Source organism: Chrysemys picta, chromosome 1, assembly GCF_011386835.1.
Source record: "Chrysemys picta bellii isolate R12L10 chromosome 1, ASM1138683v2, whole genome shotgun sequence".
NCBI lineage: Eukaryota > Metazoa > Chordata > Testudines > Emydidae > Chrysemys > Chrysemys picta.
The window spans coordinates 143,463,349-143,491,034 of record NC_088791.1 but is presented as its reverse complement, the minus strand read 5'-3'; the positions used below and the strand labels follow the sequence as shown (position 1 = coordinate 143,491,034).

The following is a 27,686-nucleotide window of genomic DNA, read 5'->3' as shown; positions in this document are numbered from 1 at the left end:
CCAGGTAGGGGATTTGGGAGTGGGAGGTCCAGGGGAGAGGGGGCGGCGGTTTACACATTACAGTGGGTTGGGTGCGAACGCTAAAATGCCCCCTCTGCTTGACCCCGCTCGATCCAGATTTGATTCCTGCCGGCCGGGTGTAAGGGACCAGCAGGGAGGGGAATCCCTTTCTACAGACTTCTTCCCTCCAAACAAGCCACGCACACGGCCCAGGCCCCGCTCCGCTGCCTTGGCTCGCCACTTGGGAAGTTCTGGGAAGAATTTCTAACCCCTAGCGCCTCCCTGGTCTCTGCATCCAACTTCCCCTCTCCCATCCGAGCCAAACAGCATCGAGAGCAGCGCCTCCGCCTCCTTCTTCCAGCGAGCCCCGCGGTGGAGTCCCTCTGCCCCGAGCCCTTTCCTTTAGGTGCGTCTTCTCTCTCCCCTGCACTCGGCCAGCCCTTTGCAGCCCCCTCCCCCTGCTCTGTCATGGCCTCCCTCCTCCTCCTCCTCCTCCTCGCCCTCTCTGGCCCGGGCACGTCCCTCTTCTCTCCAGGCTCGGGGCGGCTGCTCCCCTACGATCTGCTCTACGCTGATGGGGTCCGGGCCTATTTCGCGCGGGACTGGCCTCGGGCGGCCGAGCTGCTGCAGCGCGCCCTGCACAGCTATTCGCAGCTGCTGGTGGCGCGGCGCGGCTGCCAGGGCAGATGCAGGGAAGAGGCCGGCTTCGCGGGCCCGCTGGCCGCTCCCTCCTGGGAGACCCGCTTCTTCGACAGGATCCTGCAGCGCGCGGAGTGCCTGGGGGAGTGCCTGGGGCGCCGGCTGGGCTCGGAGCCCTCCCTTCACAGGGCCAGCAGGGAGATCCAGGAGGACTTCGAGCAGAGGGAGCCCTACAACTACCTCCAGGTGGCCTTATTCCAGGTGAGGGGAGGGAGCAAGGTCCTATCCCCGCTGCTGATGTGGCTACACGACAGTTATATGCAGTGTTGCCAATTTAGGGATTGTTTGGAAATTTGAATTGAAATTGAAACCTTAATACACACTTTAAAAGCATATAAAGTGTATGATAAAATGTGTATCTGAAAAAGTATAATAGATTTGAAAAGTATGAACATAGACTAGCTTCCTTATACAGCTTTTGTTTTTATGATGATGTCAGTGCATTCATTTTGGTGATATTGGCCAAATTATGATTTGTAAGCAAAGTCTAAATGAGCTCTCCCTGACAGCTAGTGATGAGCTGGGGCTGAGGGGAAAGGCTTCAGGACCAGATTGTATGTACAGTCACACCTACCTAGGTATCCAGCAAACAGAGCTGTGTTGCCCAAGTGATAGATTTTGGCTGGGGTTGGGTTACAAATCACTTGAATGTGGGGGTGGGGAATGAAATGTTATTCTTATTGTATGAGTAAAGGGCAGTAGAACTGTACTTAGCTTGTGCTGATTGAGGGCATCAAGAGAGAGGGTGGGGACAGGTGGTTTTGCTTGATAGTCTGCCTGAGTCCAGGGCCGGATTTAGGACCTGTGGTGCCCGATTCGAATACCCGGCGGCGGTCTGGGTCTTTGGCGGCACTTCGGCGGCGGGGGGTTTTCCACGGCACTGAAGGAGCCCCCACCGCTGAAATGCTGCCGAAGACCCCGGAGCGGACACCCCCCCGCTGCCGCCGCCGCCGAAATGCCACCAGAGCGGACTGCTGCTGGGTGAGCCTAAGGCACGGGGCCCTCTTACCCGCGGGGCCCTCTTACCCGCGGGGCCCAATTCTGGGAAATCGGCCTAAAGCCGGCCCTGCCTGAGTCACAAGTGCTATTTGACCTGCCCCTCTCCACTGTTTAAAGACAGAGCTGATTAGGCTCCATAGATTGTCTTTTGTTTTGTTAAGTGACCACTACAGCTGAAATCACTGATAATCAGGTCTAAGTGGAAGAGAGGGTCCAGTCTGCACTAGTAGCAAGGTTCCCCCACTGAGAGCTCAGCTGAAATCACTGTGAGCTGGGTGGAACCTCAAGAGACATGCGAACAAACATGGGTGTGGCATCATACTTTCTATTTAAGCAAGAGATACCACACATTACAAACTGGAGGCCAATTTTAAGTGCATTGTCACTTGTTCATCCTGAAGTTGAACACTGGTTCCGAACAAGACCAGCAAATGTTCACTATCTTTCTGCAAGAAACTCAACTGACGGGCTAGAAGCATATAGTGCAACAGTGAAAGACTCAACAGTTGAAAAAGTGAAGACCTCGCTCACCACATTCAAAAAATTTGCATACATGGCTGATGAATGCACTGATGCAAATGGGCAAGTATTAAGTCATTGTGTACATTATCTTGATGTCAGTGGTAGGCCAGTAGATGCATTTCTACATGTTCAAGTTATAGAAAACACATTGGCTGCCTCTGTGACGACCCACATCTTAGAAGAGTTAAATGCTTGTCAACTGGACCCCAAACAGATGGCTGCTTGTGCATTTGGTGGAGCTGCAAACTTCTCTGGAAGACATGGTGGAGTACAAATTTTGCTCAGAGAAAAGTGTAACCCTAATCTCTCCTATACACACTGCACTAGTACAAGCTGCAGACTCTTCAAAAGACATTTTTAAAGCTATAAATTGAATGTCTTCATTATATTCTTTTTTCAGCAAGAGTCCAAAAAGACTGAATATCTTGGAAAATATAGAAGATATACTGGGACTGAAGTTCAAATTATTCCAATCTGGGAAAACCCGCTGGCTTTCTCATGAGCGATCCTTGGCTGTTGTCTTAAAATTACTCCAGCTGTTATTACTGTCTTTGAAAGTATCTACCAAGCTGGGATGGATCTAAGTAGTGAGGCTGGTGGATTACTTTTGCTTCTACGTTCAGAGAAGACTATTGCCATTTTCTCTCCTGTAAGTCTACTGTTGAAACCACTTGGGTCATTAAACAATGCCATCCAGGCATTTGCTACAACAGTAGTAGATCTTTGTCCAGCAATAGAAGCTACATTTGAATCAATCAGAGATCTATCCATTGAAAAAGTACTGGAAGAAGCAAAGACTTCAGTCCAGAAGTTGACTAATGAAGGCATTTATATTGAATCCTTAAGTGAAGAGGACAAGAAGTGTTTAAGACAACTGAAAAAGTACACAGACTTTATTCTTAAAAATCTACAACAGTGACTTCTAGATTCTACTCAACCTCTACGTAGCTTTTACAGATCCCTGTCCTATAAAACACTGACAGTTGAATGAAGTGAGGCACTACCAGCAATGAGGCTGCCATGTGCTCAGGACAGAATAGAAAATTTGAACACAGAGTGGAATATCATATGACAAATGAATGAAGATTTGACTTCAACTTCTTTTTTATCATCACTAGTGGCTCGACCCAATCTTTATGCTATGTTTCCTGGGATGAAAGAAGTAGGAATTCATCTCTTGCTACTCCCAGTCACAACAGCTACAGTTGCGTGTTCTCTTTCATCATTGAATAGAATTTTATGTTCTGAAAGAAGTCGCCTTCTGCCTGATCATGTGAATGAACTAATGAGCATATCAATTGAAGGAATGGAAGTACTGGACACACGAGAAGCCACCAAAGATGAACGCGTTGCGTTCAAGAAGTTCATTAACAGAGTTGTACAAAATTATAACAAGAAACCAAGAAGGATGTAGATGTCGTGCTTCATAGAATGCTTGAGTAGCCAACTTTAATTTGTGTGATAATTTCAAAACATGAGTTAAATCTAATAAAATGGTCAGTTTTCAGTTTTTACTATGGTGCCATACAGCCCACCTTCACCCTCACGGTCTCACCCCTCATCGGCCCTGACCCCCTCCCTGTAAATTCAAACACCCCCCCTAATTTCAATTCCTGGGGAAAACCCTGGAGTCTTGGCTCTACTTCTCCAGCTTCCAGCCCTAGTGCCACTGTCAAGCTAGGGTTGTGCATATGCACAGGTGTTAGTGACTCTTACATTCCCACACCTGCCCCCTGTGATTTTTAGGCTACCCAGCAAAGAGACACCAATCTGACAATGGGAACAGCCTATGTCTGGCCCACCACCACTCACCCAGCAAGCAGGATAGTGTATTGTTTGTGTGTAGATCCTCCAGAATTAGGCAATCAGCTGGGGAAGAGTGAAAGAAAATCAGGAATGGGTGGGAACACCAGAGTAGAGGTTTCATCCCATCACGTCTAGCAAGGGACAGCATGACACTGTTTATAATTAGGTCCTACAATAATAACTACAATGCCGGACATGGAAGATGGATGAGGCATAAAATAGGGTGGGAGGCTCAGGCAGGCAGATGGGGAAATGAGGGAGGTATGTGGATGAGTTCGCATCTCATCATATCCAAAGGGTTCAACATGGCACATTGATTTTAGGCCTATTCTACAAAAACAGTTCCAATGCAAGGACAGCTAAAGGCATGTGGGAAGCGGTTGGTGGGGTGGGATTTTTAGATATGAGAAGGGTCTGCCCAGGACATGGCAATTGCTCTGTCTGGACTGTCTTGTCTTTGCAGCTGAAGAAGCTGGATGAAGCGGTGTCAGCAGCTCACACGTTTTTCGTGGCCAATCCTCAGCACCTACAGATGCGTGAGGACATGGAGAAATATCAGCGCATGGCAGGGGTGAAGCTAGAGAGTTTCCGAGATCTGCAGGCCACACTATACTGGGTGAGATCCTCATGGAGATCTGTACACTTGGGGAACACTTCAGCAAAGCCTGCCAAATTACTCCTAGTGGTCAGGGCCCAAGATAAAGCCTGGCTTCCCCACCCCTGCTCCATCTCCCCACAGGGGTCACAGCCTGAGACCTGGGGGTTTCCATAGCCAATACAAACAATGTATTATCCAAACAGACCCCTAGATGGCAGCGCTGCCCTCTGAGTGATCCAAAGTCCTGGGTAACCCATTACCAACTGAGCAAGAAGGGTGGAGCCCAGACATTAACCAGGGAACACGGCACTGTTCCTTGCAGGAGGCATACGAGACTGGGGTGCAGCAGTACAATGTGGAAGAGTACCTGCAGGCTGCTGTGAAGCTGGAGGAGTCACTCGAAGAGGTACTATTGGCACTGGAGGATTGTCGAGCTCTGTGCGAGGGGCCCCAGGAGGATGGCACAGAGGAAGAGATGCAACCTGGCCTTTATGAAGCCATCACAGGTAATGTAGAGGCACTGAGGGGTGCTGTGTTGCTGAACATGTCATTCTTCCTACTCTGGACACATTCCATCTCCCAGCATCCTGGCCTGGCAGAGGGGGAACTATTATACTGCTGGAGGTGCTGCCCTTCATTCCCTCTCTTTCCATTTCAGCCCATTATATTCAGGTCCTGAAGTGCAGGCAGCACTGTGTCCTTGAAGTTGCCACCAAGCCAGGACGGGTTTCAGCCACAGACGATTTCATACCATCCCATTTGGATTTATTGCAGTTTGCTTATGATCAAGGTAAGCAGAGACACAGGCCAGCAGGTGGTGCTGTGACACTAGCGAGTAGAGAGAGGAAGCCCCTGCAGCTGCCCAGCTCTTCTGTACCCAGCTGGGGCAGTGTGATACCAGGTGGATGGGCAAGCCTAACTCAGCTCTTGATTCTTCTCCTCCAAGCCCATCCCCATTGCTCCTTTTCTCCATCACCATGGACAGCCTCACCATCCTCCCAGGCATTGAGGCCCGTAAGCCAGGGTCCGTCTTTGAATTACCGCTCTCACTGGGCCCACATGTTCAGATCATTTTTAATCTGGCCCCTTTTCTCTAAAATCTGGGCTTTCCTTTCTGTCCCCATGGCCAAAACTCTCGCCCCACCCCCCTCATTTCACATCTTGACTATGGTGACCTCTTCTTCTCCAGCCCTTCCTCCTTTCAAGTCTGTTTAGAACGCTGCTGTTAAAATCACCTTCTCGGGGCTCTGACCATGTCAGCCTCCCTCTGCCGGCTCCCCCTACATCTCCCTGTCAGATACAAACCCCTTGGCTTTCCCAGAAAGGCCCTTTGTGAATTAACTCTGCCCTGCCTGGCTGATCTAGTGAGACTGATCCCCATGGTCACTTTGCCAGTATTCCCACCACCACCAGTCAGTTTCTCCCTTCAGCCCCGCATGCTCCCTCCCATGCTGCCCCCTGTGCATGGGGAAAACACCCGGGTAAAATCCAAACAGCCACTGCCTCATCCTCCTCCAGTCCCCTGACCCATGCCATGAGGCCTCCCAAACCCAGCCTGCTGATCATAGCCAGGCAGGTGACAAGCTGTGGCAGTCTCTTTTCCCATCCTTCCCTTCTCCTGTCCTCCCCCTCCCCCCACAACCTTCTAACCCCACTGAGAAAGCTCCTTGGAGCTAGCAAACTGAGCCAGTTCTTCCCCAGGCTCACTGTTTGTCTGTTGTAGCCCCATCGCCCACCCTTCGTCGGCTTCTGCCTTTAGATCATAAGCCTGTCAGGGCAGGGAGCGACTTTTTGTGCATCTGCAGCGGCTGGCACAATGGGGCCCTGATCCTGACTGGGCCCTCTGGACGCTGCCATTTTATAAAATATTTACTAATAACAATAGCTTCATAGTCCCAGATCTTCAGCGGTATGTAAGTGCCTAATGGCCATTGATCTCAATAGGAGTTAAATGCCTAAATACCTTTGAGGATCTGAGCCATAGTTGCAGAGCCTTACTATGCCCATCTCCTTCTCTGCCTCTGTCCCAGTTGGGAACCAGGCACTGGCTGCTGAATGTGCTGCTTCTTACTTGCTCTTCTATCCTTCGGATGAACTGACGCTGGAGAAGATGAAAAGGTATCAGGCGGAGCTGGGAGAGGAAGCATCAATGACAGCCAGAGAGGTACCAGCAACACTCCTCCAATTCTGCTTTCTCTGAATTTCCTCTCACCCCCTATGGCTGGGCCATCGTTGCGGTCCTATTGGGGAGAGATGCCTCTATGTGTGGGTGTGCAGAGCCGAGGGCTGAATGAAGATGGAGAGTGACTCCCCCACATACAGATCATCAGGGCAGAATCAGCATGCTTGTGTGGGGTTGGGGTATAGATGGGGGTCTCCCCAGGGTAGGGTTGGATCCCCTTTGTGGGACAGTTGTTTGACAGTTGTGTGCATCTCCAGAATATTCAGCGCTATGTGCAGAGGTCTCTGATGGAGAAGAAGTTGATTTACTATGCAGTGGAGCATCTGGGAGGAACTTTTAATGACCCTGTAAGTAGCTGCATCTTCTTTCAGAGGGCTGAGTTCTCCCTTCCCTAGTCTCATGAGGGCAATTTATTGCTCATTAATCTGTGGAACTCATTACAGCAAGGTATTATCGTGGCACTGTAAGGGTTAGACACTGATGTGAGTGAGAATGACCTCCGAGGTGAAAAGAAGATCCTCAAAACCCTCCTTTCTCCTGCTCCTGGGACCCGAGATAAGCCCCAGCTGTGGGTGAAGGAGCAGGAAGGAATTCCCATGTGGGGCAATATTGGGACTTTATGCATCCCTTTGAGCAGCATCAGAGGCAGGGACACAGACTAGACAGGCCCAGTGGTCTAATCTGTTCTGGGCAGAAATGGGGCACTGAACTAGGCAGGTCCGTTTGTCTGATCCAGCATGGGAGTGGTTTGCTGGGTGACTGAGTCCCTGGTTTTGTTTCTTTAGGACCCTTGGACCCCTGATGAGCTGATTCCTGGAAGTCTGAAGCAGAAACACAGGTAAGAGCCAAACCAGCCTACTGGGACTGAGTTGGAGGCGTGCTGAGTATGGGAGTGATGATGCCTGGAAGGGAAAGGGGTGAACTAGCAGAGATGGGGGTGTATTACTTGTGTTCTACAGGAGGTCTGACTAAATTATCACAATGGTCCCTTCTGACCTTGGAATCTATGACTCTAACTTATTACTGAGTGTCTGACTGAGGAGGGAGACAGGGACTATATCTCTGGATACTGACAGCCCCTGTCTGTGTCTCTTCTTTGCTCCCGAGGGAGAATCGGGAGAAGCAGAGGCTGGAGAATCTGGATGTGGGAGAGCAGGAGCAGAGGGGTGAGTAAAAGAGCCTGGAATGGGAGACAGAGACCACTGAAAGGCAGGGCTAAATATTACCCCAGCCTCTACTGTTCCAGGCTCAATGATTTTAATGCCAGTGGGGATGCAGACTAGCTGCCTCCCATCACTACCCAACAGTGCACAGGTTGCCAATCTCCAAGTATACACTCCTTCTGGGAACTGTGGAGTAGGAGCCCTGAGGGCATTGCAGCTGGAACAACTTAGCACAGTGCGAATGTAGTTGTAGAGCAAACGTGTCATGATTCAGCAGCTAGTGTGGACCTGTTGAGCTTAAGCCATGTCAGTCCAACAGGCTCAGTTACAGATGGATCAGTTCTGCAGGGGGGAGAGAAGAGGAGATAGAGGCTTTGCTAAGCTTGGAAATATATTATTACATTACTACAGCTATAAGCCCAGCACAGACCCCTGTATTCCCAGCTCCTACAGGGCTCAGTCTGGGCCAGGCCTGGCTACCGAGGATGCTCTGTGGTAACATGCAGGAGATCTTGCCCTGGCTTGGGCATGTTTATAATTTCTTCTGTCCGGAGATCAGATATGGGGAATGAAGGGGGCTGATAACTCTGAAACAAGGCCTCCCTCCCCCCCGACCCTGCAAACTACTAACAGAAATCAGTAACACTGTGTTTCTAGGAAAAAGATACAGACTAACACGGCTGCTACTCTGAAACTTTTCATTGTGTTTCTAGGAGTAGGCGGTGGGGACAAGATCTGAGAGTGATTTAAGTGTTTTCTAGATTTTGTTCCTTGCGGTGTAGTCTAGGGACCTTATTGGATTTTCAGCTGCTTCTGCAGATCCAGGCAGAACCCACAAGAAGGCTGAGCCCATTCTCCCTCTCCCCGGCCCAGGTCCATTCACTTTTGAGGGCATCACCGTCGCCATGGATTCTCACCAGCTGAATGGATCCCAGCGGGTCGTCTTTGACAGAGTCCTGACTGATTCCGAATGTAAGGACATTCTCCGGCTGGCAAAGGTGAGGACAGGAGCCTACAAGGGGTGGCAGGTTTGTATAATTTTTGGTGGTGCCCAGAACAAGTCCAAGTCCCGCCCCCCACACCTGCCTTGTAAGCCAATGTATTTTTTTTAAATAATGTAAAAATGTGAGAGTTCTGGGGTGGGGATGGTGATGAGGGTTTTGGGGTGCGGGAAGAGGCTCAGGGCTAGGGCAGAGGGTTGGGGTGCAGGGGTGAGGGCTGCGGGGTGGGGCCGGGGATGAGGGGTTCACGGTGCAGGAGTGGGCACAGGGCTAGGGATGTTGAGAGTTGGGGTGTGGGGGCATGAGGGCTCTGATTGGGGTTGCAGGCTCTGGGGTGGGGCAGGGCTGCGGATGAGGGGATGAGGCAGGCCAGAGAGGAGGACTCCCCGCAGCCCTCTCCCTGCCAGCAGCAGCGAGCTCCGGGAGAGGGGCCCCCCTCTCCCTCCCGGCAGCACACTCACCTCACACCACTGTCACTGCACGTGCTCCTAGGGCCCCTCTCAGGTCCAGGAAGCCCCCTTGCCTCCCTTGTGATGGGTGTTGGGGGGGGTGTCTGTCATCACGTGCGCCTCCTCCCCTGCTGCCGCCCCTCACTGTAGCCTCACTGGGGGTGGGGCTGCCCCTTGCCCAGCATGGGGCAGGAATGGTGACTGTGGGCGGGGCGGCCCCCTGTGCTGGTGAAGGGTCCCACCGGAAAACGGAAGGGTCCCAGGCAGAAGGGCAGGGTTAGGGTCAGCCTGCCCTGGCACTAGTGGATGGGGGGGGCGCTAGGACCCTGCGGTGGTAGTTGATGCCAGGAGCTGCAGGGGGCAGCCACCGGCTTGAGGCAGGGATGCTCCGGGACTGGAGGAGGCATGCGGGGGCAACAAGTGTGGGCTGGGGGATCCGTGGGGGAGTGTGCAGGGGCGGCAGATGGGGCCGGATCTGGGCCCCAAACATTGGTGGAGGTGGGCCCCCGGGCCCTGAATATTGTTGGAGCCTGGACATCATGGGCCCATATAACTCACTGCCCCTGGAGCCTACAGGGGCACTAGCCCAGTGCTGCCATCCTCAGCAGAGATGCTACAACATCAGGGTGGAGGGGAGAAGGAGGGACACCAGGTTTGAAACTACCTTCCAATCTATTTCAGGCAGCTGGCGGCATGGGAGATGGTTACCGGGGCAGACAGTCCCCTCACACCCCCCATGAGAGATTTGAAGGGTTAACAGTGTTAAAGGCTTTGCAGGTAAACGGCTTAGTGCCTCTGCATGTGTTAGGGTCCCATCCCATGGGCATGGCTTGTCTCAGGGAGTTTCTAGGGCTCCAGCTGCTTGCTCACTTGCCTGTTGGTGGGTGAGAGTTCACAGGAGTGTTCTCCTCATTCTGGCCCATGTCCATGTGCTGTCTCACAGGCCTGCTCTCTTACGTGTGGGGGTGAGGGGTTCCCAGGGCACATTTCCGTCCCGTGAGCACAGTCAGGCTGCTTCTGTGGAAGCACTGTTTCACACAGGCACAGGTTGTGTGTTTCTATCCTGCTTCTGCAGGTGGCTGTCTCAGGGGCTTTGTTTCCTCTGTTGTTTCCCAGAGTGCTTCTTTCCCACTGGCACACAGGTGGGTGTTTTTCATGGCCCTATTTCTCCATTGTATACACCTGCATGGAGGTGATATTTCTCATGGCTTTTTTCTCTCCTGCAAGTGCACAATCACAGGAGTTTCGCACTCATATCCTTGCTTATGCATGTGTATGAACACAGGATTTCTCACAGGCATGCTGCTCCCTTGCACACACATGTTGTTTCTCACAGATATGTTCTTTACGCTTAAGGTTTCTCACAAGCTTGTTTTTACCTTCCAGCTGGCACAAGATGGGATTGTGAACTGGAGAGATGCCACACTGCTCCTGCATGCCAGCGAGAAATCCCGGAAAATAGTAGAGTCCTATTTCACCCCTGGGAAAAGGCTCCATTTCTCATTCACACACCTCGTGTGCCGCACGGCTGTAGAGGGTAAAGAAAGCCCAATCCCAGCCATATTCCGCCTAGAGAATCCCCTCCCCTCATATTCAGGATCCCCCTGTCCCTGCTCACCCCAAATCCAAGCTGTGTCCCTTCCCCTCATGCTCAGTCTCCGTGCTCCTGCTCACCCCTAATCCCAGCGGTGTCCCCTCCCCTCACACTCAGAGTGCACTTTGCCTGCTGTATCCTCCTAAGGTGTGAATGTTCCTCTGCAATGTCCCGTTTTAGGGGACCAGGATGGTCGCATGGATCTCAGTCACCCAGTTCACGCTGATAACTGTCTCTTGGATCCTGAGGGGAAAGAATGCTGGAGAGAACCACCTGCCTACATGTACAGGGACTTCAGGTAAGACTAGAGGGGAACCCAGAGCTGAGAATGTGGGTGGTGAGAATATCTCCCCAGCTCCAGAGAGCACTGTCACTGCAGGGGGAGAGGGACCCCAGAGTTACACAGGAACAGAGGGATTGCCAGACTGGAGCAGACCTGACATCTGGTCCCTTCTGGCCTTGGAATCTATGAATATGACTAGTCCAGTGTCCTGTCTGTGACTGTAGCCAGGACCAACTTCTTCAGAGGGAAGAGCGGAACACCCCATAGGCAGATGTGGGATAATCTGCCCCCCCCCCATGTTAGGTCTCACCCTGGTCTCTAATTGTTAGGGATTGGTGTAAGCCCTGAAGCATGAGGTTTAACATCCCTTCCAAAATGTTTGTGGTCATTAACTATGACAACTCTGGATAGCTTGTTATCCATAGGAATGTCCAGTCTCTTTCTGAATCTTGCTAAGTGCATAGCCTCACCAACTTCCTGGGGCAGTGATGTCCACGGTGTAATCCCAAGTTGGGCAGGAAAGCATTTCCTCTTGTAGCTCTGAATTTCCCACCTTTCAGTGTCACAGTGTCCCTGTGATGGTCAGTGCTTGTTGGAAGCATTGCCTAATGGTTACTGGGCCATGCTCTCCTTACTGTGGAGAGGGGTTGGTAGGGGAGCCCTGGCCTTCCACTCCATCGGGATCCAACCCAGAACCCAGGAAAGGTTACCACAAACCCACCACCTTAAGGCCGCCCTCCCTGGGCCACTTCCTACCACCCACTGTCTAGTCCAAGTTTTGCAGTCTGCTGTGAGCAGGTAACAGAGAAAGGTACTAACAGCACCTTCAGTCTGTCTGGGCCGAGCAGTTAGGCTCCTCTTTTCCAGAGGAAGGTGTGACGGGATCCCCGGGTTGCAGCCTGGGACTGTGGGACCGCTGTGCCCCCTTAACTGTCTCCAGCCTGGGCTGTCTCTCACAATGCCTTGCTAGTGACCAGCAGCAAGCCCCTCCAGGTGCTGTGATCACTCAGCACAACTGCATATGAAGCCCCACACCCAGCTATATTGCATGAATGCTCCCAGAGCTACTCATGAATCACACAGAGAAAGGCACCAGAGTCAAATCCGCCCAGCTCCCAGCACTGTACCTCAGGAATATACCGTCTTGCACTGCTCAAGATGGGCAGTGCAAATTTATTAATTGGTTCACCACTTCAACAATGGAAAGTGGATATACACCAGCCTTTGCAAACCTGAGCAGATTTGCCACACACTTCATACAAACTCACTGGTAAAGATAAACAATTAAACAAATGTATTGACTATAAAAGGTAGATTTTAAGTGATATTAAGTGATAGGCAAAAAGTCAAGAGTTAGTTACCAAAAGAAATAAAATATAAGCACGCAGTCTAAACTCGCAACCCTATTAGACTGGGCAGCAACTAGATTAAGCAGTTTTTCTCACCCCACTGGATATTGTAGTCCTTTATATACAAGTTTTTTCCTTAAACGTGGGCCAATCTCCTGTATTGGAGTCTTGTCTTCTTCTCAGTGTCTTGGTTGCTTGCAGCATAGGTGGGGGCAGGAGATGGGCCCAGTATGTGTCCGCTGTCTGTTTTATACCCTCAGTCCATGTGCTTGGGGAGCACAAGTCCAGGCATGTCTGGGGGGCATTGCTGAATCTCTCCAAGCAGTTGAGCAATTCCCCTGGTGTGGCCTCATGCAGGTGAGTCATTGCATTGTAGCTCCCTTGCTGGACAATGGGTTTGACACCCCACCTGGGCGTTGGTTACTTTCCTTGCTGTTGCCTCTGGGGAGCTAATATCTGGCTGATTCCCCAACTTACAGCATGTTTTAGTAACCACCATACAACACAATTCTCATAACTTCATATGCATTAATGATACACATATATGGATAGAGAAATGACTTTCAGCAGATCATAACCTTTCCCCTGATACCTTACAAGGCATGCTTTTTATATGTAAGATTGCAATTATATGAAAATGAGGAATATGGGAGTTACAGTATGCTCCCCCAAGGTATAGAATGTCACAGAAGGCTACTGTAGCTCCCCTTCTCAGGGGCTCCCAAGGCAGGTCCTTCCCCCTGCCTGGTCAGCCCCCTTCTAAGCTGTCTGGCTTCCTTTTAAGCTCCCTCCTCCAAGTGGAGCATGCTCTGCAGGTGCGCCAGCATGGGGTCGTTTGGGCCCAGAGTTGCTCTTGAAACTGAAGGAGTTATACACCCCATCACACACCTTCCCCCTCAAGTTTGGTGCTGGGGTACTCCCCGGTGGTTCTCATTTTCCCTCTGCCTGTGAAAAAAATCTTCATTCTTATGGACCCTCCCTCTCAGTGAAGTACTTGAAAACGATAGGGCTGAAAGCAAAGGTACCACAACATGATCATTCGGTTGATATCCTTCACTGAGTTCAGCCAGAGAAGGGGAGCATGATCTGTCACTAAAAGGATTCCCCAACAAATAATATCATAATGCGTCGACAGCTCGTTTCATAGCCAGGGCTTCCTTCTCAATGACGAAGTAGGATATTTTTCAATGAAACAGCTTCTGGCTGAGGTATAGGATGGGGTGTTCTCCTCCATCAACGCCTATGAAAATACTGCCCCAAGATCTACATCTGAGGCATCTGTCTGCAAAGTGAATCATGTGGAAAAGTCCAGGAGTGAGAGCGCTGGTTCTCGGCTTAGCTGTTCTTTCAGCTTAAATGCCTTGTCGCAGGCTTCAGACCATCAAATTTTCTTAGGGCTCATGTACTTTATCAGGTCTATCCGGGGATCTGCAATGGTGGCAAACCCTGGTACAAAGCATCTGTAGTACCGAGCAAGGCCCAGGAATTGACGCACCTGCTTTTTTGTATGGGGCATTGCTCCAAGGCTTGTACTTTACCCACTAGCAGCTTCAGATGTCCACCCCCTACCAGATAGCTGTGGAAAATCACCTCTTGGCTGGCAGTCTGCACTTGGCTGGGTTGGCCATTAGCCCTGCCTCTTTGAGGGATCGCAGTATCATGGTGAGGTGTCTTCAGTGATCATTCCAGTCGTAACTATAAATGACGATGTCGTCGATGTACGCCAAGGCACACTGCCCATGTGGTCAAAGTACATGGTCCATCAGGTGTTGGAAGGTGGCCATGGCTCTATTTCTATTTTATGAAGGACATGATCTGAAATTGGTAGAGACCAAACGGTGTATAAAATGCTGTCTTCTCTTGTGCAATGGTTGTCAGAAGTATCCGCCAGTAACCCTTCATAAGGTCAAAAGTGGATATGTACTTGGCAGCCCCAGGCCTGTCCAGCAAGTTATCTACTCTAAGCATAGGATAAACATTGAACATCAATATAGCATTTACTCTCTGGAAATTGACACAGAATCAGGTTGACGAGTCAGATTTCAGCACCAACACGAGGGGGCTCCACCACTTGCTATGGGACTCCTCAACCACCCCTAAGTCTAACATGGCCTGTAGTTCTTGGGGAACCATCTCCCACATCTTCTGTGGCAGGGATTGGAGGCTCTCTTGGAACTTTTTTCCTTGTTGGGTGTCCATATGATGTGTAGGCCAGGTGGGTGCATCCTGGCAGTGCTGAGAAGACTGGGGGAAAGCTTCCATCAGCTATAGTAACTGTTATTTTTGTTCAGGCTGTGGTTCTTCACCATGGATACCAATCCAGCAAAAGCAGTGTCACCAGCTTCTCCCTCAGGCAGATCACATACTGCACCACATTGGTTTTTCAGGGGCTCTTCTCCCACATCTCGCAAAGGAGGTCTAGGATCCCATTTGATTGCCTCCCATGTAATAGTTTGAATGGGGAGAATCTGGCTGATGCTTGGGGCTCCTCACAGATGGCAAAAGGAAGGGTGGGAGTAGCTGATCCCAATGACAGGTGTCTGAGACCACAAATTTTCTAAACATCTCTTTCAATGTTTTATTGAAGCGCTCCACCAGCCCATCAGTCTAAGGGTGATAGACAGACATCTTTGAGGCCTTGATCTTCAAAAGGTTGCATAATTCCCCCATTAATCTTGACATAAAGTTAGCCCTCTGGTCAGTCAGTGTCTCTTTTGGTATCCCTACCCGTGCAAAAACCTTCATCAGTTTGGTAGCAATGTTACTGCAGTGGTTGAACAAAGGGGGATGGCCTCTGGATATCACATGGCATAGTCCATTATCACCAGAATGTACTGGTACTGGATGCACCCTTTTCCAGATATCCCACCAGGTCCATACCAATCTTCTCGACGGGTACTCCAGGCACCAGGAGGAGGACTAACGGAGCCTTTGGGGTCTTTTGGGGTCCTGTCCATTGGCATTCTGTGCACAATGTGCAGTAGTCCTTGACCTCACTATATACTCCCAGTCAGTAAAATCTTTCAAGGGTTTTTTCTCGCCCTAAGTGTCTCCAACAACCTACCGCATGTGCCTGCTGTAATACGGTCCCTTGGATTTTCTTTGGGACTAAAAGTTGTACTCTTACCTCTCTGGTTTGATAATCTTTGGCCAGCTGGTGCAGTCTCTCTTCCATGAGTTCAGACCAGGACCGTTGCAGATCTACCACCTCTCCATTGATGTTGGCAAGTTGTCCATATGCCCTGCTCAGGGTCAGGTCATCTTTTTATTCACTTATGAAATCTACATTAGCCGTAATAAGTCTTCATCTGGAGATGGTTAGGTTGTCTATTTCCCCTGTTTTTGCGGGGGTGGGGGGGCATTGTTCCTGTCAGGAGGTCCATCCAAGAATATTCAAGGAACTGGCACAGGAAATTGCAAGCCCAATAGCAAGGATTTTTAACAAATCTGTAAACTTGGGAGTCATACCCTATGACTGGAGAATTGCTAATATAGTTCCTATTTTTAAGAAGGGGGAAAAGGTGATTCAGGAAACTACAGGCTTTTAGTTTAATCTCAGTTGTATGTAAGCTCTCGGAACAAATTTTGAAAGGGAAAGTAGTTAAGGACATAGAAATGAATTGGGATAAAATACAACATGGTTTTACAAAAGGTAGATCATGCCAGACCAACCTGTTCTTCTTTGAGAACATAACTGATTTTTTTAGACAAAGGAAATACAGTAGACCAATCTACCTGGATTTCAGTAAGACATTTAATTCAGTTCCACATGGGAAATTATTAGTTAAATTGGAGAAGATGGGGATTAATATGAGAATTGAAAGGTGGATAAGGAACTGGTTAAAGGGGGGACTACAACGGGTCATACTGAAAGGTGAACAGTCAGACTGGAGGGAGGGCTCCAGTGGAGTTCCACAGGGATCGGTCTTGGGATCAATCTTATTTAACATTTTTATTACTGACCTTGGCACAAAAAGTAGGATAATAAATATCCCAGATAAAATTTGCAGACAGTACAAAGTTGGGAGGTATTACCAGTATGGAGGAGGACCGGAATACCATATAAGATCTGGATGACCTTGTAAACTGGAGTAATAGAAATGGGATTAAATTTAATAGTGCGAAGTGCAAGGTTATGCATTTAGGGACTAACAACAAGAATTTTTGCTGTATGCTGGGGATGTATCAGTTGGAAGTGACAGAGGAGGAGAAAGACCTGAGTATATTGATTGATCACGGACTAGGAGCTGCCAATGTGGTGCAGCTGTGAAAAAGGCTAATGCAGTCCTAGGATGCATCAGGTGAAGTATTTCCAGTAGAGACAAGGAAGTGCTAGTACCATTATACAAGGCACTGGTGAGACCTCATCTGGAAGAGTGGATGCAATTCTGGTCTCCCATGTTTAAGAAAGATTAATTCTGACTGGAACTGGTGCAGAGAAGAGCTATTAAGATGATCCAAGGAATGGAAAACCTACCTTATGAGAGGAGACTCAAAGAGCTTGGCTTGTTTAGCCTAACCAAAGAAGGCAGAGGGGAGATATGATTGCTCTCTATAAATACATCAGAGGGAAAAATACCAGGGAGGGAGAGAAGTTATTTAAGAGCTAATGCTGACACAAGAACAAATGGATATAAACTGGCCATCAACAAGTTTAGGCTTGAAAGTAGACAAAAGTTTCTATTCTGAAACAGCCTTCCAAGGGGCGCACTGTAGGCAAAAAACCTAACTGGCTTCAAGACTGAGCTTGATAAGTTTATGGAGGGGATGGTATGATGAGACTGCCTACAATGGTATGTGGCCAATCTGTGATTGCTAGTAGCAAATATCCTCAACAGCCAGAGATGGGATACTAATGGAGAGGGCTCTGAGTTATTACAGAGAATTCTTTGCCAGGTGTCTGGCTGGTAAGTCTTGCCCGCAGGCTCAGGGTCTAACTGATTGCCATTTGTGGGGTTGGGAAGGAATATTCCCCTAGTCAAATTGGCAGGGACCGCGGGGGATGGAGGGTTGTCTTGCTGTGCAGCCTAGGGCTCGGGTCACTCGCAGGTTTAAACTACTGTAAATGGTGGATTCTCTGTAACTTGAAGTCTTTAAATCATTATTTGAGGACATCAGTAACTCAGCCAGAGGTTAGGGGTCTATCACAGGAGTGAGTGGGCGAGGTTCTGTGGCCTGCAGTGTGCATATAATCAGACTAGATGATAATGATGGACCCGTCTGACATTAAAGTCTATGAGTCTGAGTCCCTTCACCAGGATCTTCTATCTCCCCAACTCTGGCTAGATTTTCAGGTTTTTGAGGTTCGAGGGCCCCTCCCTGAGGGTCATTTCTGTAGTCAGTCAGTGGCTGGTGTATGTTCTGTCTGTGTGCTGCACTGGCTCTGGCCAGATAGCCCATATAGCAGGCTCTGATTGAACTGCCCAAGAAGACCACAGACTCGGTTCAGTAGCGAAGGCTACTTATTGTCAATGAAGCACAGTCCTAATATCCTAGTGTCTACAGGACACTAACACATGTATGGCCATTACAATGGACCAGCTTAGGGAGCACTGGGACTTTCCATTCCCTCCTTGGCTGGACAAAGACACATCCTCTGTGACCCCTCTTTTCTACACTGATACATACAAGTTACGTATTGCCCCTCTGTCATGGTTAGTTACCACCCTTTACCTTTTACATGTTGGTTCTATCAAAACATCTCTATTCATCACCCTGTCATCCTGACTTTATCTTTAGGAGGGGTCACTGTGTCCCTGTATCATCTTTGGGGAGAGTGTTTATACCTTAACTTGGTATCGGGATGTTCTGGTACAATCCTTCTGGAATATGTTTATGCAAGTGTCCTGAACCTAGCACTTCTTCCAGTGTTTGTGTTTTTGCAATACTAGCCCTGTTCTTGCCACGTTCAGTGAACTTGCAAGTAGGCATGTTTTGTAACGGGGCCTGACTTTAGTTCAGGCCTTACGCCTTATACCAGGGACCCTTATACAAGGCCTCATGTCTCAGGCTCTCTATTTCTACTACATTTCCCTTTCAGGGGTTTGTTACCTCATAATTTTTTGACCTCCTGGAAGAATTCCCAGTCCCTGCCTAAATTAACTGGGTAGGCTACCCCTGCCCATACATTTCCTGTGTGGCTTCCTATTGTGAGTTGTACCTCCCTCATGGAATATGAACAGATATCGCTGTGCACGCACTGGAGGGAGATGGTTTCCCCTGGGTTATCTCTGAGTCCTGCTAATTGCTCTGTGATCAGTGTGTGGCTGCACCCCAAGTCTGTTAGGGCTGGCACTTCTACTCCATGGATCCATATAGAGACTAACATCTTGGCTGAGCCTCTTTCTATAGCCCGGGTGACTGCTGGCAATGCCTACCCATAGGAGCAATCCATGAAGGTGCAGTCGTGGCTGAAATAACCTCATTGTCCACATGAGAAGCAACTCCTGGCTGAGGGGATTTTTCCATCCCTGGCCTGCTCTGGGGAAATTGGATGCCTGTGGGAGGGCCTTTCTTTGGGACTGGGCTCCCCACCCCCTTTCCTCCCCTTGGGGCCAGGCTTATGGGGTTTTGTCATAATGCTGCTCGCCTGTTGGGGAGGACCTGGCATTTGGTTCCCTGGAGGATGGCACCACAGCAGGCACTGTGGTCTGCAGTCATTGATCCCCTGGGGCGAGCATTTTCTGTCTTGGATGTTCACGCCATCAGGCCCGCAGCTGCTAAATAATTTTCGGACAGCCTGATGACTTCAGCCAACATCTTGGGCCAGTTTCACAACAGCCACTCTGACCCCCGAGCTGGGAGAATCTGCATTAACTGTCCCAGCGCCACTTGTTTGGTCACCTGTTCCCCAGTCTGCTTTTCAGGCTGGAGCCACTGGTACCAATGTTCCTTAAACACTCTGGGGCACTGCTCAGGGCAGGACCCCCTGGGGAAATCTTTCCTGGTGAAAGTGCTATCAGTGGGTTTCTACCATGCTATCAAAAATATCCAAGATAGCCGCCTTGACGTAGGCATAGTCCTGGGCATCAGTGGCACCAAGCTTCTGATATGCAACTTGAGCTGTCCTGGTAAGATTTGGTGACAGCAAAACAGACCAGTGTTCAGTTGGCCATCGAGCTGCTGTGGCAACCCTCTCAAAAGTGACTAGGAGAGCTTCAGGGTCATCGCCTGGCCCCATCTTCATGAGTTTGACTGGGAGGTTCATAGTCATGGTGCGGCTCAAGGTCCCAGCAACTAGGTTCACACTTATCATAGAATCATAGAATATCAGGGTTGGAAGAGGCCTCAAGAGGTCATCTAGTCCAACCTCCTGCTCAAAGCAGGACCAACCCCAACTAAATCATCCCAGCCAGGGCTTTATCAAGCTGGACCTTAAAAACCTCTAAGGATGGAGATTCCACCACCTCCCTAGGTAACCCATTCCAGTGCTTCACCAGCCTCCTAGTGAAATAGCTATTTCCTAATATCAAATCTAGACCTCCTGCACTGCAACTTGAGACCATTGCTCTTTGTTCTGTCATCTGCTACCACCGAGAACAGCCAAGCTCCATCCTCCTTGGAACCCCCTTCAGGTAGTTGAAGGCTGCTATCAAATCCCCCCTCACTCTTCTCTTCTGCAGACTAAATAAGCCCAGTTCCCTCAGCCTCTCCGCATAAGTGATGTGCTCTAGCCCTCTAATCATTTCCGTTGCCCTCTGCTGGACTCTCTCCAATTTGTCCACATCCTTTCTGTAGTGAGGGGCCCAAAACTGGACACAATATTCCAGATGTGGCCTCACCAGTGCAGAATAGATGGGAATAATCACTTCCCTTGATCTGCTGGCAATGCTCCCACTAATGCAGCCCAATATGCCATTAGCCTTCTTGGCAACAAGAGTACACTTTTGACTCATATCCAGCTTCTCATCCACTGTAATCCCCAGGTCTTTTTCTGCTTAACCAGTCAGTCCCCAGCCAGTAGCAGTGCATGGGATTCTTCTGTCCTAAGTGCAGGACTCTGCACTTGTACTTGTTGAACCTCATCAGATTTCTTTTAGCCCAATCTTCCAATTTTTCTAGGTCACTCTGGAACCTATCCCTATCCTCCAACATATCTACCTCTCCCCCCAGTGTAGTGACATACGCGAACTTGCTGAGGGTGCAATCCATCCCATCATCCAGATCATTAATGAAGATGTTGAACAAAACTGGCCCCAGGACAGACCCCTGGGTCACTCCGCTTGATATTGGCTGCTAACTAGACATCAAGCCATTGATCACTACCCATTGAGCCCAACAATCTAGCCAGCTTTCTATCCACCATATAGTCCATTCATCCAATCCATACTTTTTTTTTAACTTACTGGCAAGAATACTGTGAGAGACTATATCAAAAGCTTTGCTAAAGTCAACATATATCACATCCACCACTTTTCCCATACCCAAAGAGCCAGTTATCTCATCATAGAAGGCAATCAGGTTGGTCAGGCATTACTTGCCCTTGGTGAGTTCATGTTGACTGTTCCTGATCACCTTCTGCCCTTTCAGGTGCTTCAGAATGGATTTCTTGAGGACATGCTCCATGATTTTTCCAGGGACTGAAGTGAGGCTGACCAGTCTTTAGTTTCCCGGATTCTCCTTCTTCCCTTTTTTTAAAGATGGGCACTATATTTGCCTTTTTCCAATTGTCCAGGACCTCCCCCAATAGCCAAGAGTTTTCAAAGATAATGGCCAATGGCTCTGCAATCACATCAGCCAACTCCTTCAGCATCCTCGGATGCATTAGATTCGGCCCCATGGATTTGTGCATGTCCAGCTTTTCTAAACAGTCCTTACCCTGTTCTTTCACCACTGAGGGCTGCTCACCTCTTCCCCATACTGTGCTGCCCAGTGCAGCAGTCTGGGAGCTGACCTTGTCTGTGAAGACCGAGGCAAAAAAAGCATTGAGTACTTTAGCTTTTTCCACCTCATCTGTTACTAGGTTGCCTCCCCCATTCAGTAAGAATCCCACACTTTCCCTGGCCTTCTTGTTGCTAACATACCTGTAGAAACCCTTCTTGTTACCCTTCACATCCCTTGCTAGCTGCAACTCCAGTTGTGCTTTGGCCTTCCTGATTACACCTCTGTCTGCTTGAGCAATTTTATACTCCTCCCTAGTCATCTGTCCAAATTTCCACTTCTTGTAAGCTTCCTTTTTGTGTTTAAGCTCACCCAAGTTTTCTCTGTTAAGCCAAGCTGGTCCTCTGCCATATTTGCTATTCTTTCTGCACATTGGGATGGTTTGTTCCTGTGCCGTCAATAAGGCTTCTTTAAAATACAGCTAGCTCTCCTGGACTCCTTTCCCCCTCATATTAGCTTCCCAGGAGATCCTGCCCATCAGTTCCCTGAGTGAGTCAAAGTCTGCTTTTTTGAAGTCTACCATCTGTAGCTGCTCTCCTTTCTTCCTTGTGTCAGGATCCTGAACTCGACCATCTCATGGTCATTGCTGTCCAGGTTGCCACCCACTTGCCCAGTGGGGTTGTAAAATGGCTGCCACCCTGTTGAACCAAGTGTTGTTGCTGTTCTTGCTGTTACGCCACCAGCTCCCAGATGAGCTGATGTTGCTGGTGGTGTTGTTGGGTTCATGGGTGCCAACTCCATGGGTGCTTCAGGGCTGGAGCACCCATGGAAAAAAATCAGTGGGAGCTTAGCATCCACTGGCAGCCAAGTGTCTCTCCTTTCCCCGCCCAGCTCCTCCCGCCTGCCTGCGGCCCCACCAATTAGCACCTCCTCCTCCCTCCCAGCACCTGCTGCCCGCTGTGATCAGCTGTTTCGCAACATGCAGGAGGCTTTGCAAGGGAGAGGAAGGAATGGGGATGGAGCATGCAGGGGGGGCAGAACTGGATGGGAAGAGGTCAGGGTTTGGGGGAAGAGGTCGGGTGGGGGCGAGGTCTGGGGTGGAGCGGGGGTTGAGCATCCCCTGGGCCCAGAGGAAGCTGGCACCTTCCCTTGGGCTGCCTGCTCTTATTGTTGGGCAGCCGTTTGCTGGAACAGCTAGTTCTACTGCTGCTTTTGTTGGGCCGCCCACTGTTGTTGGCTGTCCATCAGCACAACAATTTGTTGATGTCCATTTTTTTCCCCAAGGTCTTACAGCAGACCCAGAACAAATGCCCGCATTTTCCACCAAGTTTATACACACCATCACAGTCCCCTTGTTCTTGTGTTCCAAGACAGGAAGAACAGAAGTTCTCAATCTCTCTTCACTAGACCAGTCACTATTGAATCGACTTTCATAATGTTCCTGTGAGGGGGTGAACTAGGCCCTGAGGCCCCCTGCTGGAGGCCTCGCAGTTCTGCCATACCTCCCCTAAAAAAGAGCAATAGAAAGGACCTCCAAACTGACTAGTGTGGCTGCATGGGATGCAGCCAATCAGGAAAGGGACTGAAGGAAGCTGCCAATGAGGGCCCAGCAGACACGTATAAAAGGAGCTGCAGGGCCGTAAGAGTTCAGTCTGATTACAGGGACTGGAGGAGCATGAGGTGCTCCTGGCTGGCTGCAGGGGGCAAAGCAGGTAGTTACTGGCAGGAACCAGGATAGTGAGGCAGGAGCTTCTGGTTGGCTGCTGGGACTCAACTAAGATGGGCTACAGGGAAGTGGCCCAGGGAAACATAGAGCAGCAATCACAGGGCTAATATACTTAAAGGGTCCTTGGGTCAGGACCTGGAGTAGTGCGTAGGACTGGGTCCCCCCAACAGCCACTGGCGGGAAGTGGCTATGCCCCAAGGAAGGGAATTAGAACTATGGCATCCCAGGGAAGGGGGCTGCATTACTGGGACTGACCCAGCAGGGAGCTGTGGTCAGCGAACTGAGTCCAAGAGAGCTGGCTCAGCAGGAAGGCTGGGGTCACTAAAGACTCAAGTAGAGGCAAGGAGTCCCCAGGGAAGAAGCCCTCAGGACGCTGTTCTGTTCCAGAGTAGGAGCCTTTCAACCTGGCTGGACCGACCTAGGGTACCATGATGGGCCCTGTTGGACTGAGCATAAAGACTGAGCCCAGGGAGGGCTGCAGGACACTGGGGACTTTTGGATTGTGTACCCCAGAAGGGGTTGGTTTGTTTCACACATGGACAGAGTGTGACTTGGCCAGAGGGCTGAATCACCGAAGAACTGGCTGACAAGTGCAGTTGCCAACAGGGGGCACTGTGAGCAAAGGAAATTGAGTAAAAAGTGCAGGCACGCACACACTCGACCAGGGGGCGCTCGCAAGAGGTGAATGCACCCCATCCCAGTCCCCTTTTATTCCCCCCCTTTTCTAAGGCAACTCTCCCAAGTGATTCCAGTCTGTTCAGTCTCTCTTCATGCAATGGTTTTTCCAAGCCCTTGATCATTCTCACTGCTCTTCTCTGAACTACTTTAGTTCTGCAGTATCCTTTGGCGATGGGGTGATCAGTGCTGAGTATCCAGGTGAGGATGCACTAGTGATGTATATAAAGGCATTATGGTATTCTCCATGTCATTACCCATCCCATTCCTTATGCATCCTAGCATCTTGGTTGCTTTTTTGACCACAGCTCCTCATTGAGGAAAGGTTGTCACTCAGCTGTGATACAGTAAATTTAGAACCATACAAGGTTAATTATTTTCCTTCACTGTGTGTTTCTTTGCATTCATCAATGCTGAATTTCATTTGCCACCATGTTGCTCATTCCCCTAGTGTGTTTAGGTGTCTCTGACATTTCTCCCAGTCCCCTCTGGTACTCACTGACCCAAATAACGCTGTGTCATCTGCAGATTTTGCTTCCTCATTGCTTACCCAGGGCCCTTTCCAGATCATTAATAAATACATTAAACCTAGTACAGACCCTTGAGGCCCCTGCTCTTAATCCTTAGGCAGGATGAAAACTGACCATTTATTCCTACTCTTTATTTTCTATACTGGAGCCAATTTTTGCTCCATGATAATACTGCCTCTCATCTTGTGACTTCACTTCTTCAGTAGCTTCTTATGTGGAACTTTATCAAAGCATTTTGAAAGTCTAAATAAATTATGTCCATTGATTCTCCTTTGTTTTACTGACACATTCTGAGAGATCAGTGAGATAAAATTTTCCTTTGTAGAATCCATGCAAGTTGCACCCCATCAGATCATGAACTTCAAGGAGTTTTCTTATTGTTTTTAATTATTGTTTCAACCAGTTTGCCTTGGCAGAGCCATAAAGCTCACTGGGCTGTAATTCCACAATCACCCTGAGAGCCTTTTTGGAGAGTGGGAGGTTTGAGCCCAGCAGGGAGCCCCTTGCCAGGTCAGGAGATTTGGGGAATGAGGACTCTTCACTATCCAGCCGCTGTCTCCTCCTTTCCACAGTGGGATCCTCTACCTCAATGATGACTTCCATGGTGGGGACCTGTTCTTCACTGAAGTGGATGCAGTGACCGTTACGGTAAGTCTGAGCCTGGCCCAGGATAGGAGAGTGGCTGAAGGGATGCGAATTAGCCCTGAGGGCAGACGCTGGGGGTGGGGAGCCAGTTGTGTGCTAGGCCCCTCCACCCACTCCAAAATAATCCCTATAAAGCCCTAGCAACTCAGCAGATTCAAATTGGGGCAGCCAAAGGCAAATTTAGGAAAATCTCAGGACAGGGGAGAAGTTAACACCTTCCTGGCTGCCGTATCCCATCCTCTGCCAGCCTCTGTGTGTCTGTCTTTCTCTTTCTGTCCCAAACACTCTTTTCTTTTTTCCTTTTCCTCTTTCTCTCCCTTTCTACCCCTCCCTGCTGCCCATCTTGTCCATGGGCAGCTTTTGGTTGAAGTTAGAGTCCCTGTCAAAGCCCACTTCCTTAATGCTACAGGAGCCATACCCCAGTTCAGCCTCCCAGGTGAATTGCTGATGGGGGGAGGGTCATTCACAGGGCTAGGGAGGTAGCCTGTCAGACCCCTGGATTTATCACTTCCTCCTCTCTGTGGCAGGCTCAGGTGCGCCCCAAATGTGGGAAGCTGGTGGCCTTCAGCTCTGGAAGGGAGAATCCCCATGGCATATGGGCAGTGACCCATGGGAGGCGCTGTGCCATTGCGCTCTGGTATACCCTTTCTCCGGAACATGCAGAGCAGGTAATGCCGCCCCTTGGGTAGTCAGGGGCCCATGGAGGGAGAAGCCTGGGGGGATTGCACCAGGACAGGGTCAGGTCCCATGGTGGAGAATGGCTTGTGAGCGCACCCCTCCTCCTGAGCAGGGCCTAGTGCTGGGAGCAGTGTGTGAGGGCTCCCACCAGGGCTGGGTGAGGTTCCACTGGGGAGAGCAGTGGAGAGGGATTGCCCTATCAAGCTCAGTAGGAATCCCAGGGAAGGGAGCAGCAGGACAGGCCGATGGCTCTCCCCCAACCCCCAAAGAACCAGCCTTGGAAGGTGTAGCGGGGGGGTTGAAGAGCCTCCCCCACAGCCTGGGGAAGGGGAGGGGGACCCTGCTGCAGCTCCAGGCCTGGAAGGGGAAGTGAAGAACCCCAGGAGGAGCACAGGTGAAGCTGCGGGGACTGAACTGATGGGGACTAAGGAGGCTAAACCGAGTGCGGTGGGAGACAGTGTTAATTGCTGAGAGGGGATGGGCTGATGTGTGAGTGAGAGCTCCTGCAGCAGGGGATAAAACCCAATCCGTGTGGGGAAATGAGCAGCACGGCTTGTGACATGCACACAGGAATGGGCAGGCAGAGAACAAAAAGACTGAAAAAACACAATGTAATAAATATTTTAAAAATTTTATGATTTGGGTTTTTGTGAGGTTGGGTTTTTGTGTGTGTGCAAATCTCATGATTTTTAAGGGTCTTACTCGTGATTTTTGATCTCTTGAGGGTGGCAATATGTGAGTCCTGCAGGATAGGGCTGGGGTCCTACTGGGGAGAACAGTGTACCTGGTCCCATTGCAGGGATGTGTGCTGAGGTGCAAGGTGGAGACCTCAATTGGAAAGGGGTTGTACCAAATCTCTCTCACTCTCTGGTTGCAGGAGCGGATGGAGGCTGAGGACCTGATGAGACAGGGGGACATGGAGCAGGAACTGTCACACACAGATGTCGAGGAGCATATGGGGACTGACCACAGTGGTGGGGCCTCACCAGAGCCCCCCGTGCCCAAGGGAAGAGCCAGATCCACAAGCCAGAGACGTACGTCAGGCTCAGAGTCTGGGCAGCAACCCCAGAAGCTGCGAGCCAGGGATGAGTTCTGAGCAAGGCGTGACAGCAGGAGGCAGGGCCACACACACTGACCTGGTAGCTTTGGGACATGGGGTGGAGGTCTTTAAGGCAATTTATTAGTGCACTCGCCCCAAAAACGGGGAGGGATGCAGCTTGCTTCTCAGTGACGTCACAAACGAAATGATGGCATCATGAGCAGAACAGGAAGGGCCCTGGTGTCCAGCTCTGTATTCACTCCCTTGACCTGAGAATTATTTAGTCACTCAGAAGTAAGAAGCCAGGCTCCCCCCATGTCCTTTCTTTCAGTGGAACCATCCATATTAATATAAGAGCAAAGCAGAGGAAGGAAGGTTCTTGGGACCTTTTTGGGTGGGGGATTTTCTTACTCTTCAGAGATTGGGTGAGAATGAGAGAAGCATCTGGAATTCCCAGGCCAACCACCTGCCATCCTCCTTCCCCTAGACCAGAGAGTCCCAAGATCAAGATGGGGAGAAGGAGAGTCAGGGGTGTGACTGCAGGAAATAAAGGATGAATGAACAACCAGAGACTGACAGGAGTTGTGGGCCTATTTGGAGAGAGAGAAGAGTCTTCTACCTGGTGGATGGGAAAGGATTGGAGATTTAATCAGGACCAGTGCAACCTATTAGGCGACCTAGGCGATCGCCTAGGGCACTAAGATTTGGGGGGCGGCATTTTCTTCGGTGGCCACCGCAGTGGCCGGATCTTCGGCCGCCCCGGTCGCCAGCAGCATTTAGGCAGAGGGAGCTGGGGCAGGGAGGCACGGGGAGGGCCGCCTTTGGCAAACAAGGTGGGGGACGGCACGCAGGGGAACTCCCCATCCCAGCTCACCTCTGCTCTGCCTCCTCCCCTGAGCACGCCGCCCCACTCTGCATTTCTCCCTCA

The 27,686-nt window shown here is 50.1% G+C and overlaps 1 protein-coding gene across 2 annotated transcripts; it reads left to right on the top strand.

The window, feature by feature from the left end:
* Nucleotides 1-144: 144 nt before the first annotated feature.
* On the top strand, nt 145-27,328 carry P3H3 (prolyl 3-hydroxylase 3). Of its 2 annotated transcripts, XM_024111132.3 has the most exons (15): nt 145-900; nt 4,490-4,642; nt 4,947-5,130; nt 5,283-5,414; nt 6,655-6,788; nt 7,064-7,153; nt 7,592-7,644; nt 7,914-7,972; nt 8,843-8,967; nt 10,101-10,196; nt 10,806-10,956; nt 11,194-11,311; nt 24,969-25,044; nt 25,569-25,709; nt 26,597-27,328. In XM_024111132.3, exons 1-15 carry the CDS (start codon nt 469-471, stop codon nt 26,813-26,815), a joined length of 2,163 nt encoding a protein of 720 aa, XP_023966900.2. In that variant the 5' UTR covers nt 145-468; the 3' UTR covers nt 26,816-27,328. The 2 variants fall into 2 exon arrangements, with proteins under 2 accessions (XP_023966900.2, XP_023966901.2); XM_024111133.3 differs by lacking the exon at nt 10,101-10,196 and having other exon boundaries at nt 329-900.
* Nucleotides 27,329-27,686: the final 358 nt, after the last annotated feature.